Source organism: Eubalaena glacialis, chromosome 20 (assembly GCF_028564815.1).
Source record: "Eubalaena glacialis isolate mEubGla1 chromosome 20, mEubGla1.1.hap2.+ XY, whole genome shotgun sequence".
NCBI classification, from domain to species: domain Eukaryota; kingdom Metazoa; phylum Chordata; class Mammalia; order Artiodactyla; family Balaenidae; genus Eubalaena; species Eubalaena glacialis.
The window spans coordinates 19,785,455-19,802,150 of NC_083735.1; the positions used below are offsets into that span (position 1 = coordinate 19,785,455).

Genomic DNA, 16,696 nt, shown 5'->3' on the forward strand with positions numbered 1-16,696 from the left:
TATATATACATATGTGTATATCTGTAAATCTACCTTTTTGGTCATTATGTACCTAATTTAGAGTCTGAAAGTCCAGATGACGGGACCATGTCTTCTTGAATAGCACTGGTTTTAGGTTGCCAAAAAAAATTTTTTATTAAATAGTTACATGTGTAATTTCTTTGTGGTGGTAAAAAAAAAAAAAAAAAAATCCATACAATTTACCATTTTAACCATTTTAATGTGTATATTCAGTGTATTAATTACATCACAATGTTGTTCAACAATCATCACTATCTAGTTCCAGAATATTTGTCACCCTAAAAGAAAACCCTAAACCCATTATGTAGTCACGCCCCATGTTTCTCCTGCCCCCCAGCTTCTGGCTACCACTAATCTGCTCTCTATCTCTATAGATTTTTCTATTGTTGGCATTTCATATAAATGGAATTGGCTTTTTGTGTCTGGATCCTTTCACTTAACATAATGTTTTCAAGGTTCATATGTTTTAGCGTGTATCAGCAATTCATTCCTTTTTATGGCTGAGTAATGTTTCATTGCATGGATACACCCATTTTGTTTATTCATTCATCAGCTAATGGCCTTTTGGGTTGTTCCATCTGTTGACAATTATAAATAGTGCTGCTATGTACCTTCATGTACACATTTTTGTTTGAACATCTGTTTTCAATTCTTTGGGGTATATACTTAGGAGTGGAATTGCTGGGTCATATGGTAATTATATGTTTAATTCATTGAGAAACCATTAAATTGTTTCCAGAGCAGCTTATTCATTTGACATTCACACTAGTAATGTGTGAATGTGTGCTCCCACTTTTCCACATGCTTGCTAACACTTGTTCTTTTTCTTTTTAAATTGCAGCCTTTCTGGTAGGTGTGAAATGGTATCTCATTTTGATTTTGATTTAGCATTTGACTAATAACTAATGACATTGAGCATCTTTTCATGTGTTTGTTGGCTGGTTTTGTATCTTTGTCCTAATGTTTACTCAAGTCTTTGCCTATTGTATTAGATTCTTAGGGCTCCTGCAACAAAGTACCACAAACTGGATGGCAAAAAATGACAGAACTTCATGGCCTCCATGTTCTGGAGGTTAGAAGTCTAAAATGAAGGTGTTGGCAGGGCCATGTTCCCCCCGAAATCTTCAGGGGAATCCATCCTTGTCTCTTCTTAGCTTCTGGTGGTTTGCTGGCATGCTTAGCATTCTTTGACTTGTAGCTGCATCCTGCCAATCCTCCATATAGAATTCTCCCTTTGTCTGTCTTCACATAGTTGCCTTTGTCTAAGGACACCAGTCTTATTGTATTAGGGGTCCACCCTATTACAGTATGACCTCATATTAACAAATTACATCTGCAGAAACTCTATTTCCAAACCATCCCTTCTGAGGTACTGTTCTTAGGACTTTCATGTATCTTTCTTGGGTGGAACACAGTTCAACCCACAACATCCATTTTTATTTGGGACTTTATCTTTTTGTTATTGACTTGTAAAATTCTTTATATATTCTAGATATTAGATCCTTATTAGATTTGATATGCAGATATTTTCTCCAATTCTGTGGATTGTCTCTTCACTCTCTTGAAAATGTCTTTTGCACAAAAGTTTTTAATTTTGCTGAAGTCCAATTTATTTTTCTTGCTTGTGTTTTTGGTGTCATATCCAAGAAACCATTGCCAAATCTAAGATCATGAAGATTTAATGCCTATGCTTTCTTCTAAGAGTTTCAAGTTTTAGCTCTTATATTTAGGTCTTTGATTCATTTTGAGTTAGTTTTTTGTAAATGGCATGAGGTAAGTGTCCAACTTCATTCTTTTGCCTGTGGGAATCCAGCTGTCCCATTATCACTTCTTGAAGAGACTATTCTTTCTTCATTGAAAGATCTTGGCACCCTTGTCAAAAACTAAAAGAACAGAGACTAGAGGTATATTTTGGGGCTCTCAATTTTGTTCTATTCATCTGCATGTTTATCCTTATGCCAGTGCCTATTTTGGGGACCTTGTAGTTGTCAGTACCAATATTTCCATTACTGAAGCACTGAAGTAAGTTTCAAAATTGGGACATGTGAGTCTTCCAACTTTGTTCCTCTTTTTCAACATTGTTTTGGCTATTGAGGGCCCCTTGCAATTCCATGTGAATTTTGGAATCAGCTTGCTTATTTTTGCAAAAAGCCCACTGGACTTTAATAGGGATTGTATTAAATCTGCAGATTGCTTTGGAGAATATTGCTGTCTTAACAATATTGTTTTCCAATATATGAACACAGGATGTTTTTCCATTATTTAGGTCTTCTTTAGTTTGTCACAGCAAAGTTTTATATTTTTAGGTCCTTGATTAAAATTTATTTGAAAGTATCTTACTCTCCTTGATACTACCTTAAATGGAACTTTTATTAATTTCCATTTCAGATTGTTCATTGTTAATATATAGAAATACAGCTGATTTTTGCATGTTGATCATGTATCCTGTAACTCTGAAATCATTTACTTTTTAAAAATTCTTTAGGATATTTTTAATATATAAAGATCATGTCATCTGTTAATAGTTTTATGTCTTCATTTCAAATTTTGGTGTCTCATTTCTTTTTCTTGCTGAATTGTTCCGGCTAGAACATCTAGTACAGTGGTGAAAGGGGGTATTCTAGAAGTGGTGAAAGGGGGTATTCTCATGTTCCTTAAGGGGAAAGGTTTAAGTCTTTCACTATTCAGTATGATGCTACTGTATATTTTTCACAAATGTCCTTTATCAAGCTGAAGAAGTTCTCTTCTAACTTGTAGTTTGTTGAGACTTTTTAAGAATGAAAGTGTATTGAATTTTGCCAAATGATTTTTCTTCATCAACTAATAATACTGTGTAGCTTTCCTGCCTTCATTCTATTAATGTAGTCTGTTACACTGAATTTTTTTTATCAGTTAAACCACCTTTACATTGCTGGAATAAACCCCACTTGGTCATGCTGTATAAAACTTTTAATATGCTGCTGAATTAGATTTGCTAATATTTTGTTGAGGATTTCTGCATGCAGTCATAAGGGATACTGGTCTATAATTATAGTGTCTTTTCCTGGTTTTAGTATCAGAGTAAACGCTGGCCACATAAAATTAGTTAGGAAGTGTTCCATCATCCATTTTTTGGGGAAGAGTTTAAGAAGGATTAGTGTTCATTCTTCTTCATTGGTGAATTCTACCAAATGTTTGAAGCCATCTGGTATTGCGTTTTTATTTATTGGGAGCTTTTTAAAAACTGATTTGATTTTCTTGTTATAGGTCTGTTCAGATTTTCTGTTATCTTCTTGATTCACTTTTGGTAGTTATGTTTCTACGAATTTATCTATATCATCTAGGTTATCTAATTTGTAGTTGTACAGTTGTTTATAGTACTCTATAATTTCTGTAGGGTGTTAACGCTCCCAATTTCATTTCTGATTTTAGTAATTAGAATTGTTGTTTTTTTTTCTTACTTAGTCTGAAAAGGTCATCAAAATTGACAAACCCTTAGCTAAAGAATCAAGCTTTGGTTTCCTTGACTTTTTCAATTGTTTCTCTATTCTCTATTTTGTTTGTTTCTCCTCTAGTTTTTTTTTTTATTATTTCCTTCCTTCTGCTACATTTGGACTTAGATTGCTATTCTTTCCCTAGTTCCTTAAGATGTAAGGTTACAGTACTGATTTGAGATTTAAAAAAATATAGGCATTATCGCTATATATATCCCTCTGAGTATTATTTTCACTGCATCCCATAAGTTTTGTCATAAAGTGTTTTTTCTTCTATTCATCTCCAGGTATTCTCTAATTTCCCTTGTTATATTTTTTTCCTTTGACCCATTGGTTGCTTAACAGTGTGCTGTTTAATTCCACATAGAGTTGACCCTTGAACAATGTAGGTTTGAACTGCACAAATCGACTTATACACAGATTTTTCCATAGTAAATAGTAAACAGTACTACATGGCCTGTGGTTGGTTGAATCCATGGATGCAGAGGAACCGTAGATACAGAGAGCTAACTATAAGTTATATGCAGGTTAACCCTGCCTTGTTCAAGTGTCAACTGTACTTGTGAGTTTTCTAGTTTTCCTTCTGTTACTGGTTTTTTTTTTTTTTTTTTTTAGTTTTATTCCATTGTGGTTGGAGAAGATACTTTGTATTATTTTGATATTTTAAAAGTTACTGAGACTTTCTAAAATAGTCTGTACTGGAGAATGTTTTCATGTGAACTGGTGAAGAATGTGTATCATGCTGGTATTGGTGGAGTGTTGTATATATGTTAGAATTTACTGGCTTACAGCATTGTTTTTGTCCTCTATTTGCCTTTTTCTCTTTGGTTACCATTTGCATGGAATATCTTTTTCCATGTATTCATTTTAGTATATTTGTATCTTTGGATATAAAGTGAGTTTCTTATAGACAGCATATAGTTGGATATATTTTTTTAAATATTAAAACCATTTTATGGACAAAGGTATACATGAATGAACAACAGTTTTATGTCTCTCAAACCTTTCTGAATATATTGGGTTATATATATAAACTTGGTGCCTCTAAGTAGAAGAATATTAGCTATCAGTCTCAGAAAAGTACTTTTCTGCATGTACCATACCTTTTTTTTTTAAAAAAACAAGGTAACATTGGTTTGTAACATTATATAATGTACACAAGAAACTTATATATCAACTTCTATATACACTGCAGCATGGTTACCACCAAAAGTTTAGTTTCCATCCATCACCATACAGTTGACCCCATTTCACCCTCCCCAACCCTGCTCCCTCTTTTCCTCTGGGAAGCATTAATCTGTTCTCTGTATCTATGTGTTTGTTTTGTTTATTCATTTATTTTTTATATTCCACATATGAGTGGAATTATATGGTATTTGCCTTACCCTGTTGGACTTATTTCACTTAGCATAATAGTCTCAAGCTCCATGTCATAAATGTCAAGATTTTATGCTTTTTATGGTTGATTAGTATTCTATTGTATATAGGCATGTATATATGTGTGTGTGTATACACACACAAACACACACACAACTTTATCCATTCATCCATCAATGGGTACTTGGATTGTGTCCACATCTTTCTGTATTTTGGCTGTTGTAAATAATGCTGCAATGAACATAGAGGTGCATATATCTTTTCAAATTAGTGGTTTTGTATCTTTGGATAAATACCCAGAAGTTGAATACCTCGATCATATAGTAGTTCTATTCTTACTTTTTTTGAGGGACCTCCATAATGTTTTCCATAGCAGCTGCACCAATTTACATTCCCACTAACAGTATGTTTATGAGGGTTCCCTTTTCTCCATGTTCTTGCCAACACTTGTTATTTCTTGAGTTTTTGATAGTAGCCACTCTGATGGGTGTGTGGTGATATCTCATTGTGGTTCTGATTTGCATTTTCCTAATAATTAGTGATGAACATCTTTTCATGTGCCTGTTAGACATCTGTGTCTTTGGAAAAATGTTTATTCAGATCTTCTGCCCATTATTTTGATTGAATTGTTTGTTTTTTGTTATGAGTTCTTTATATATTTGGAATATTAACTCCTTATCAGATATGACTTGCAAATATCTTCTCCCATTTGGTAGATCTTTTAATTTTGTTGATGATTTCATTTACTGTGCAGAAGTTTTTAATTTGATGTAGTCCCATTTGTTTATTTTTGCTTTTGCTTCCCTTGCCTGAGACATATCCAGAAAGATATTGCTGAGACCTAAGTCAAAGAGCATACTGCCTATGTTTTCTTCTAGGAATTTTATATGGTTTTAGGTCTTATATTCAACTTTAATCCATTTTGAGTTTTTGTGTATGGTACAAAAAAATGTCTTTTCCTTCTTTTTCATGTGGCTGTCCAGTTTTTCAACACCATTTATTGAAGAGGTAATCCTTTCTATGCTGTATGTTCTTTGTTCCTTTGTTGTAAATTAATTGTCCCGCTGTATGTCTGGGCTTATTTCTGAGCTCTCAATTCTGTTCCATTGATCTTTATGGCTGTTTTTTTTTTTTTTTTGCTAATACCATGCTGTGTTGATTGCTATAGCTTTGTAGTATAATTTGCAATCAGGGAGTGTGATATCTCCAGCTTTCTTTTTGCTCAGAATTCCTTTAGCTATTCAAGTTCTTTTGTGGTTCCATACAAATTTTAGGATTTTTTGTTTTAAATCTGTAAAAAATGTCATTGGGATTTTGATAGGGATTTCACAGAATTTGTAGATTGCTTCAGGTAATATGGACATTTTAGTAATGTTAATTCTTCCAATCCATGAGCACAAAATATCTTCCTCCTTCTTTGTGTCTTCAGTTTCTTTCAACAGTCTTAGAGTTTTCAGTGGACAGGTCTTTTACCACCTTTGTCCAATTTATTTTATTCTTTTTTGCTGTGACTGTAAATTGGATTGTTTTCTTAGTTTCTCTTTCAGTGAGTTCATTTTTAGTGTATAGAAGAGCAACATCTTTTTGTATATTGATTTTTATACCCTGAAACTTTGTATCCTTTTATTATTTTTATTGGATTTTTGGTGTAGTCTTTATGGTTTTCTATATATAAGATCATGTCATCTTTAGTGACAATTTTACTACTTTCTTTCCAATTTCAATGTTTATTTCTCTGTCTTGCCTAATTGGCCTGGCTAGTACTTCCAATACTATGTTGAAAAAGAGTGGCAAGAGTGGGCATCCTTGTCTTGTCCTTGATCTTAGAGGGACAGCTTTCAGTTTTTCACTGTTGAGTGTGATAGCTGTGGGTTTGTCATATATGGCCTTTATTATGTTTAGGTTTTCTTCTATACCTGTTGTGAGTTTTAAAATCATAAATAAGTGTTGAATCTTGTCAAAAGCTTTTTCTGCATTACTGAGATGATCATACGCCTTTGTTTCATTTTGTGGTATATCATGTTGGTTGATTTGCAAATGTTGAACCATTCTTACATCACTGGAATAAATCCCACTTGATCATGGCGTATGATCTTTTAAATTTATTGTTGTGTTTTGTTTGATAATTTTTTTTGAGTATTTTTGCATCGGTGTTGATGTCTGTGTTGTCGTTTGGTTTTGGTACAAGGTAATGTTGGCCTTTTAAGATAAGTAGGAAGCATTCCCTCCTCTTCAATTTTTTGAAAGCATTTGAGAAGGATAGGTAGTAAATCTTCTTTGAATGTTTGCTAGAATTCACCTGTGAAGCTGTTTGATCTTGGACTTTAATGTTTGGGGAGGATTTTGATTAGTCTTTCAATCTCTTTACTAGTAATTGGTCTAGTCAGGTTTTCTATTCCTTCTTGATTTAGTTTTGGAAGTTTGTATGATTCTAAGAATTTATCCATTTCTTCCAGGTTGTCCAATTTGTTGGTGTATAGTTCATAGTATTCTTCATAATCTTTCATGTTACTTTTTTATCCACTATAATTTCTCCTCTACCGTTTCTGATTTTTATTTATCTGAGCCTTCTCTCATTTTTTTCTTAGTGAGTCTAGCTAAAACTATGTCAATTTTATCTTTTCAAAGAACCAGCACTTAGTTTCACTGATCTTTTATATTATATGTTTAGTCTCTATTTCATTCTTTTCTGCTCTGATCTTTATTTCCTTCTTCTAGTAACTCTGGGCTTTTTGTTGTTGTTGTTGGTTCTTTTTCTAGTTCCTTTAGATGTAAGGTTAGATTGTTGAGATCTTCTTGTTTCATGAGGTACGTCTGTATAGCTATAAACTTTCCTCTTAGTGCCACTTATGCTGTATCTCATAGATTTTGGTACCACAATTTCATTTTCACTTGTCTTCCGGTACTTTTTAAATTCTACTTTGACTTCTTTGAGCCCATAGTTGTTCAGTAGTGTATTGTTCAGTTTCCACAGATTTGTGATTTTTTCCCAGCTTTCCTTATGCAGTTGATTTCTAGTTTTATTGGAAAAGATGCTTGAAATAATTTCAATCATATTACATTTATTGAGACTTGTTTTGTGTCTCAACATATGGTCTATCCTTGAATGTTCCATGTGCACTTGAGAAGAATGTGTATTCTACTGCATTTGGACAGAATGTTGTGTATAAGTCTATTAAGTCAATCTGGTCTAATGTTTCATTTAAGGCCACTGTTTCCTTGTTGACTTTCTGTCTGGATCATCTGTCCACTGATTTAAGTGGGGTGTCAAAGTCCCCTACTATTATTTTGTTGCTGCCAATGTCTCCTTTAAGACTGTTAATAATTGCTTTATATATTTTCATGCTCCTATGTTAGGTGCATATATGGTAATAAATGCTACATTTTCTTGATAAATTGTCCCTTTTATCATTATATAATGTCCATCTTTGTCTATTGTTACCTTTTTTGGCTTGAAGTCTATCTTGTCTGATATGAGTATGGCTACACCTTTCTTTTGGCTGCTATTTGTTTGGAGGATCATCTTCCATCCCTTCACTTTGAGCCAATGTTTGTCTTTAGAGCTGAGATTAGTCTCGTAGAGGCAGCTTATAGTTGGGTCTAATTTTTTTTTAATCCATAAAGACACCCTGTGTCTTTTGATTGGCAAGTTCAACTCATGTACATTTAGGGTGATTACTGATAAATGAGGACTTAGTACTGTCATTTTACTTTTTATTTTATGGTTGCTCTAAAACTCCATTGTTTTCATTGTGTTTCTGCCGTTTTACTTTGGTGGTTTTCTGTTTTTTGTCAGTTTCTTCTTTTTTAATATGTTGTGCCTCTGCTCTAAGTGTGTTTTGTGGTTATTATGAGGTTTGTATAAAATGATAAACTAGTCCTTTGTCTGCTGATAGCATCTTCATTTGCCTATACGACTTCAGTCCTTTTGTTCCCCTTATGTTTTTGTTGTTTCAAACGATCCCTTTTTATTTTGTGAGTTTGTTACCCAATTGAAGTAGCTATAGTTATTTTTATAGCCTTTTCTCTTTAATTTTTATGCTATAATTGTTTAACAACCTATCCTGATACAGAGTTTCAATTTTCGGAATCTGTCCATCTATGACTTTACTCAAAGTTTTATGTACTTTTGCCTTTTCATTTCAGGTAGAACTGCTTTCAATACTTCTTTATAGGGCAGGTCTAGTGGAGATTAACTCCTTCAGCTTTTGTTCATCTGGGAAATCCTCTATTTCCCCTTCACATCTGAAGGATAACTTTGCTGGACAGAGTAGTATTGGCTGATGGGTTTTTCTTTCGATACTTCAAGTCTGTCACTCCATTCTCTCCTGGCCTGTAGAGTTTCTGCTGGGAAATCAGCTGATAGCCTAATGGGGATTCCTTCATAGATTACTGTCTTTTTTCCTCTGGCTGCTTTAAAAATTTTTTCTATGCCATTGACTTTTGCCAGTTGTAATGTGGATCGGAGAAGGTCTCTTTTGTGTTGAGATAATGAGGTGTTCTCTTAGCTTCATGGATTTTATATACAGTTACTTCCCCAGGATTAGGAAGTTATCAGCGAATATTTCCTTAACTCTCTGTGCCCTTCTTCTCCCTCTCTTTTCCTTCTGGGATATCCGTTATTCTCATTTTGTCTTTCCTAATAAAGTCAAATAGTTTATACAAAACTTCATTTAAAAAAAAAAAAAACTCTCTTCTTCTACCTGAATCATTTCTGGAGTTCTGTCTTAGAGCAGACCTTGTGAAAGAGAAAATTAGCAAACTCAAATTTCCAATGCTTTCAAATATGTTCTTCATCTCATTTATTGAGTTCTTCAGCTCCAGAATTTATGTTTGGTTCTTCTTTTTAGAGTTTCAATCTCTTTGGTAAAGTGTTCCTTCTGTTAATCTGATTCTTGAGCTCACTGAACTGCCTTTCTTACTTTTTTTTGGAGCTTGTTTCTTCATGACAGCTATTTTGAATTCTCTCCAGTTGCAGTGTTCTGTGACTTGAAGTTTGGTTTCTGGAGAATTGTCATTTTCTTTTTGTGACTCTGTTACCATGGTTTTTCATGGTGCTTGATGAATTGTTTCTCTGCCGGCACATTTTGAAGTAGCAGATACCTTTCTTCTTTAGGTAAAGCTTGTCTTTTACTTTGATTCTAACAATTTAACAGGTTGGTAGTTAGAGGCCTTTCTTTGTTTTTCAGTAGGTGGCCCTATAGCATAAGTTACTTGTTTCTTTTACCTGGTCTGCCTCTGGCTATATTTGAGAATCAGTACTTTTTATTTCATGGTGTCTGACAGGTCTCTTAGGTCTCATAGGCATTGCCCATTTTTCCTTCGTTCTTTTTGTTTTGTTTTTGTTCCTCAGACTGGATCATTTCAATTGATGTAGTTTCAAGTTCACTGATTCTTACATTTGTCTTTTCTGCTGTTGATTCCCTCTAATGAAGTTTTCAATTCAATTACGGTATTTTTTAGCTTCAGAGTTTGTATTTGATTCCTTTTATAATTTCTATTTCTTTATTGATAGTTTCTATTTGAGATATTGTTTCAAATAGTTGTTTCCTTTAGTTGTTTATGGTTTTATTTAGCTCTTTGAGTATATTAAAGACAGTTATAGTCTTTATCTAGTAAGTCCAATGTCTGTGCTTCCTCAGGGATAGTTTTCTGCTAATATTTTTCTTTCCTGTGAACAGACTATGTTTTTTTGTTGTATGCTTTTATTTTTTGAAACTGGTCATTCTTAATACTACAATATGGCAACTCTGGAAATTGAATTCTGCTCCCTCTTCAGAGTTTTTGTTGCTCGTTGTGGGTTGTAGTTGTTTGGTGACTTTTCAAAATTGTTGTTGTAAAAACTCTATTCTTTATCATGTGTGGCCTATGAAGTTTCTATTTCATTAGCTTAGTGGTCAGATAGTGGTGTGACAGCTTTCCTTAAATGCCTAGAGACAAAAAGAAATAAAAGGAAACAAAAGAAAATACTATCCTGGTCTTTGCAGATGGACTCTGTGTTGTGGTGCCCTTTCAACACTTACCTAGGGTGTTTACAGTTCTGCTTTAGCCTTCACTTCCTGCTTGGGCTTGGGTGTAAAGATCAGCAAGAGGTAAAAGCTTAAGGTCTTTCCAGATTTTTTATGAGGATGCATCCTGCCCTGGGTTATTGGCAGGTCCTTTTAGATTCCTTAGAATATGTGGGTGCTTTTCAAAGCCCTTACTCCCCAAAGTATGTTACTCTCCAGTTTTCCTCTCAGGCTTTCAGCTCTGTGTCTGTTGTTTATCCCAGCTATTATCTTTTGCCCAGGCAGCAGCATGTTCATTTACCTTCAGTTTTAGAGAAACACCCTCTGTGTGTATCCTTTTTGCTACCCTGAGTTGGGTGAAACAAAGGCAAGACCCTTGCATCAGTTCTCCCAGGACCCTCCAGACACGTCAGAACAAACACTGTTCTTTGCGAACAAGGTCTGTTCTGTTTCCTCCAGAACCAGGCACCCACACTAGGAACACAGGCTGCCATTTTTAAGAGGCTGACTGAGGAGGAGGGTGGAGGAAAAGTAAGATGAAATGCCATTAAGCTCTCCTCCTGGGTTTCAGCTGTTGTTTTATGTTTGCTTGTTTGTTTGTTTTTTAGCATTTATTTGGCGCCTGTAAGCCTTTAACTATTTTCCAGACTTTGAACAAAACTGACTTCTATCAGTTTTTGCCAGTTTTTTTAGTGTTTCTATGGAGGGGGCAGGTCCCTAGAGTTCTTCATTCTGCCATTTCTGTTGACATATATGCATATTTTTAATGGAAGTAATGCACCAACATTTGGGTGAATGTGAAATGATTTTCCTATTATAGTCTGAATATGTGATCTTTATTAAAACTTTGTGTACTTATACTCTAGTTATGATATAAACATTTGCATATATTTCAGAAATATAAGTAGATAAAGAGTATGGAAAATTAAAAAATGATAGATGCTCATGAATTATATAAGGAAATTTAGGGGCTTATATGTACATACTTATACCCTTTGAGTGTAACTAGCTACTATGCTCATCCTTTCCCACTATTAGAAAAAGTACTATTAGATTATTGGTCAGACCCAGTATAGCTTCCTGCTGGCATATGAAAAGCATCTTGTTTTAATGTTTTAAACTTAATGTTCCTCAGAGCCCATGGAATTCATTAAGTTTCCGAGAGGCCACTCAAACGTTTTGTCCCTAGATGCTACAGCTAATGTGTTTGCCCCTGTCACCAGTCCTTCTTAAAACATGATGTTTAACGTCTTTGGTATGTCATGCCTTATTTAGAATAACGACTCCCTTCATGTACCCTTAGAGAGGTTCTCATGATAGCAAGAAAGGGAATACTTGGCAAGCTCTTTGGTGACAAGATCTCATCTCCCCAAATTACCATGCTTGCTGAATTGTAACTGACAAGGATATTACTTCATGTACTAAAAAAAAAAAAAAAAAAAAAAATCAGAGTAAACACACAACACTATTGGGCTTACTCTTGTGAATATCTTCTAATGCAAGGAAGAGTGTGCTAAGGAAAATGGAACACTTTATTCATCAGGTGTTATTATAGATGAAATTTTTATATTAAGATTTAAATGGAATTTTACTCCTTTGGATGGAATTTTATATTAAGATTTTTCTCTCCAACTGAGTAGGAAAGTTAATTCCTCTTATTCTAACTGGAGATCATTAAACATATAATACATTTTTAAGGGAGTCTTGGCATACAGTGAATCTAGCTGAAGTGACATTGGAGGATATAACATAGCGCATACAAATTAATTTTTCAATTTAAAATATTTGGGAAAGGTAAAGATAATATATTTTGTATGTGATTTTCCACATGCTACATTCTGAAAGCAAACTACATTTGAGCCACTCTTTGTAGCACTTTCCAGTAACAACTTATTTTAAGGCAGATTTTTCCCTTTCCCTAATGCAACAATTGTCTATAGAGAAGCCACATCTTTTTAAACTGAAATTCTGAAAAAAAAATTGTTTTCATAGTTGGCATATTTTTAATATTTGGAGAAGATTACAGAATGTAGGCTAGAATTTTTTTACTAATCTGAGATAGGGAAGTTTTCCTTACCTCAGTCACAATGTCTGAGAACTCTCTGACTGTGGTCATGATTAAACGTTATTAGGCTTTATACAGAGAGATTAGATGTGTGTTGTTAATAAGAATTTTGAGCTTTAAGGGGACAAACATAAGCAACTGTAATTAATAAACATTTACTTGATGTAAAACTTGGCCTCAAGCTCCAATTTTGATGTTTGTACTGAATAAACTTTAGAAAACAGAAAAGTACTAGATGGATTAAGATTTATAGGTCAAATGCTACCTAGGTGTAGATATTAAACAAATTATTATAATCACTTAATGGCTTTTCCATAAATGCCATTCCAATACTGAATTTATCAATCTGTGAACAGGAACTAGGGGAATGAATGTGATTTTTAATAATAGATTTTGGGAATATGTAATAGCGTTAACATAGTTCAGAATTTATTTCGTAATTTTTGCTGAATATAATTGTGTTTTGAAAAGATAGCTTTCTTCCTGCTAGCACACATACTGCCCTGGGATTTAACTTCATATACCCTTGTAGGCTTTTATAGTTCTCATTCTTTACTGAATTTCATAGATACAAAACAGGTAGGGTCACTGGATATACACCTGGGTCCTGGTTTGAGACTACACAGGTGGAAGTCTCAACTAACAAAGTTCTCCATGGTCTATTACTAAGATCTTAATGAAAATTAGATAACAAAGCCTAAAAAAAAGTTTATTGAGCTGACTAAATAACTGTGTTTCTAAATCCTTCTTTAGGAAGCACCACAGAAAACAGAAATTCAGGTTTGAGAGTTTGAAAGCCCAGTTACAAGCTCTATTTTTTCTTTGCGGCTTTCAGCTTCCAGTACTTAAATAAGTCAGATAAAATTTACATTTCCTGTCTAAATTCCTGTCTAATTTACAGGGTTGATGTGAAGAAAAAAATACCATAACACATGGGAAAGTGCTTTATAAACTAAAATACAATATACAAACATAATAATGGTTACACTCCTATATTTGATTTTCAAGAAAGCATCATTGAGTCCTTCATATTAGGATAACTAACCTATATCTGGGTCTGGGAATAAGGTTTTGATGGCAAGCTTCTTCCATATAACACAAGGGGAAAATGTCCATAGTGGGTTAGTTTTGTGGTTGTAAGTCTGGATTCTTGGGTGACACTTCTAAAGTTGGAGAAGAATTAATTCCTAGTTGTGGTGTGTTGCTTTCATTGCCTGATGCCTTGAGGCATGTTGATTTAGTCATGTTGGCTTTACATTTATATTCTGGTAAGGACCTCCATGTCCCAGCGTAGGCATCTGAGTACTGTTCATCCAGCTCCCTGTCCTATCTCCTTTATCTGGTTATGATGAATAAGAACAAAACGCTATTTGTAACCATACATGTCCTTTATACTGAAACTGCAGAAAGTATTATTTTTCAGTACATGACATATTTTCATGCATACACCTATCTCTGTACAATCCCAAGAATTAAGATACATTTCATAGTTTTCTTTTACTAACATTGTGGTTTTCTTTACTAGTGAGTGGACAGTTTAAAAGCATGAATTCATAACTGCACTGTCATTTATTTCAACCTATTGCATACAGTGAATATAATATGCTTGAAAAACACTTCAATGATGCCTTTGTTTTTTCCATATTAAATTTAACCATCCATGTCTATGAATTAAGTTCACTAGGAAAACTCACGTTTTAAAAAATTGTACAAGAAACAGCTGGATTATCACAATCAGCAAGGAAATGAACTCAAGTATTTGAACTAGTATGTCAGGAACACTTTGTCTTCATGGTAAACATTCACTTTATGCAAATCCCACTCGGCTTCATTTAATTAAAAAGCTGAAAAAGAAAGAAAATTCTGTGCTGAAAATAAAGAAAACACCATGTGCTTTTTATTCCATTCTAAATTAGTACATGTAAATATAAAATAAAAATGTCATAGTTACATTATTTCATCTCATTCTAATTTTTATATCAGGGCAATTTCTCTGAACTAGTTCCTGTAATGGGATCAGGCTTGTGGTAAGAATAGGTCAGGGGTGGAAGCAGTTGTTGATAAGAACTTGAACTTGTGGTGTTTAAGTTTAAGTAACTTCTTTTTTTTTTAATAGTTGATTAACAATGTTGTGTTAGTTTCAGGTGTACAGCAAGGTGGTTCAATTATACATATACATCTATCTCTTCTTTTTCAAATTCTTTTCCCATTTAGGTTATTACAGAATATTGAGCAGAGTTCCCTGTGCTATACAGTAGGTCCTTATTGGTTATCTATTTTAAATATAGCAGTGTGTACATGTCAATCCTAATCTCCCAATGGGTAACTTCTGTGAGCCATTCTCATTGTTAGCTAGACCATTAGTTAAATTGGCATTTAAACTGACAATGTAGGGGAAGAAAAGGGAATGGATTGAAACACATATTTGGAGTGGGCCATTTCAACGTCCTAAACAAAATATTTTTTTCTGGTTATTTAATCTATAATGCATTTCTTAAAATAACTAAAGACTTTTAAGGATTTTATAATTTCATTGAACAGCCAAAAAAGAATGTATTATAAATCATAATAAAAATATCATCAGATTCTGATGAAACAACACAAATATGTATTTCTATATGTACATATAGAAATACAAGTAAAAAGTAACTATTTTTCCCTTCTTAACTTCCATAAGCAAAACTTTAACCTATGAAAAGAAATTTATTTAAGTTTGTAAAATCGTGAGTCAATTTAAATAACATTCTGTAAGCTTTTGTTGGTTATTTGTACCTTTCTGCTAACAGGTAGCAACTTTTTTTTCTAAAGTCTTGACAACATAACTTTAGGACAACCAGAGATGAACCAATTCTTAACTAAATATTAAAAAAAAATATTAATGGTTACTATAGTTGAAAAACTGTGTAGTTGGGAAACTGTTCAAACTAGTAAGTTTAATACTTGAACATTTAAATTATAATATCCTAGGCATATGTTACTTCGTCTTTCTGAACCTCGGTTTCCTCATTAGTGAAAAGAACGGTTGTTTTGGATGATTTCTAAAGTTCTTTCCAGTGCTAATATTTTATAATCCTGGTGATACTATATGCTAATATTTTATAATCCTGGTGATACTATATGCTAAAAGTAAATATATGTATTATAAAACATTATATAAAATATTTAAACATATACCTTAAGTATATGTTATCTATATTGGTTTACATTATATAATAAAGTAATTATGCAATAGAAACTAAACTTTTTATTACTCTGTATCTGTTTCTGAGGAATTACTAAATTACAAGACAGAAATCATTGTGCTGATATCTAGATGCAACAAGACATTGCTTCTATTTTTTGAGATAACAAGTTATGACTTAAGTACTGCCAGGGTAACCAATGCCATGAAGAGTCAGAAGTAAAATTCCTCAGAACATTAAGATACAGATGCTATTCAATCCACATAATCCTTAACAACACTGATGGCAAAGCGGGTATATATGTCATGTGTAGATGAACACTTCGGCTTTCTCTGTCCTCAATGAAAAGACTGCCCTGAAGATAAAGCTGACTGAAGAATAAGGGTTAATGAAAAAAGAAAACCTGATCATAAAATATTTAAAACTGTAATTAAAGTTGAAAAACTTATAACTTAAAAGAAACCTGAGAATTTATAGTTTCTTTTGTGTGAAAAATAGTCCGCACATTTCCAGCGACGGAATACTAAAGATCACCTTTTAGCACTGCTAAAAGTATTACCATCATAAAAG

The 16,696-nt window shown here is 33.4% G+C and overlaps 1 protein-coding gene across 2 annotated transcripts in view; it reads right to left on the minus strand.

Annotated features, from left to right (window-relative positions):
• Positions 1-13,677: 13,677 nt before the first annotated feature.
• TUSC3 (tumor suppressor candidate 3) overlaps positions 13,678-16,696 on the minus strand; it is a 184,893-nt gene continuing 181,874 nt past the window's right edge. Inside the window, exon 7 of one of the 2 annotated variants that reach the window (XM_061177633.1) lies at positions 13,678-14,788. In XM_061177633.1, coding sequence (XP_061033616.1) covers positions 14,777-14,788 — 12 coding nt within the window. In that variant the 3' untranslated portion in view covers positions 13,678-14,776. The remainder of the gene's footprint in view (positions 14,789-16,696) is intronic. The other variant, XM_061177632.1, reaches the window with a different exon arrangement.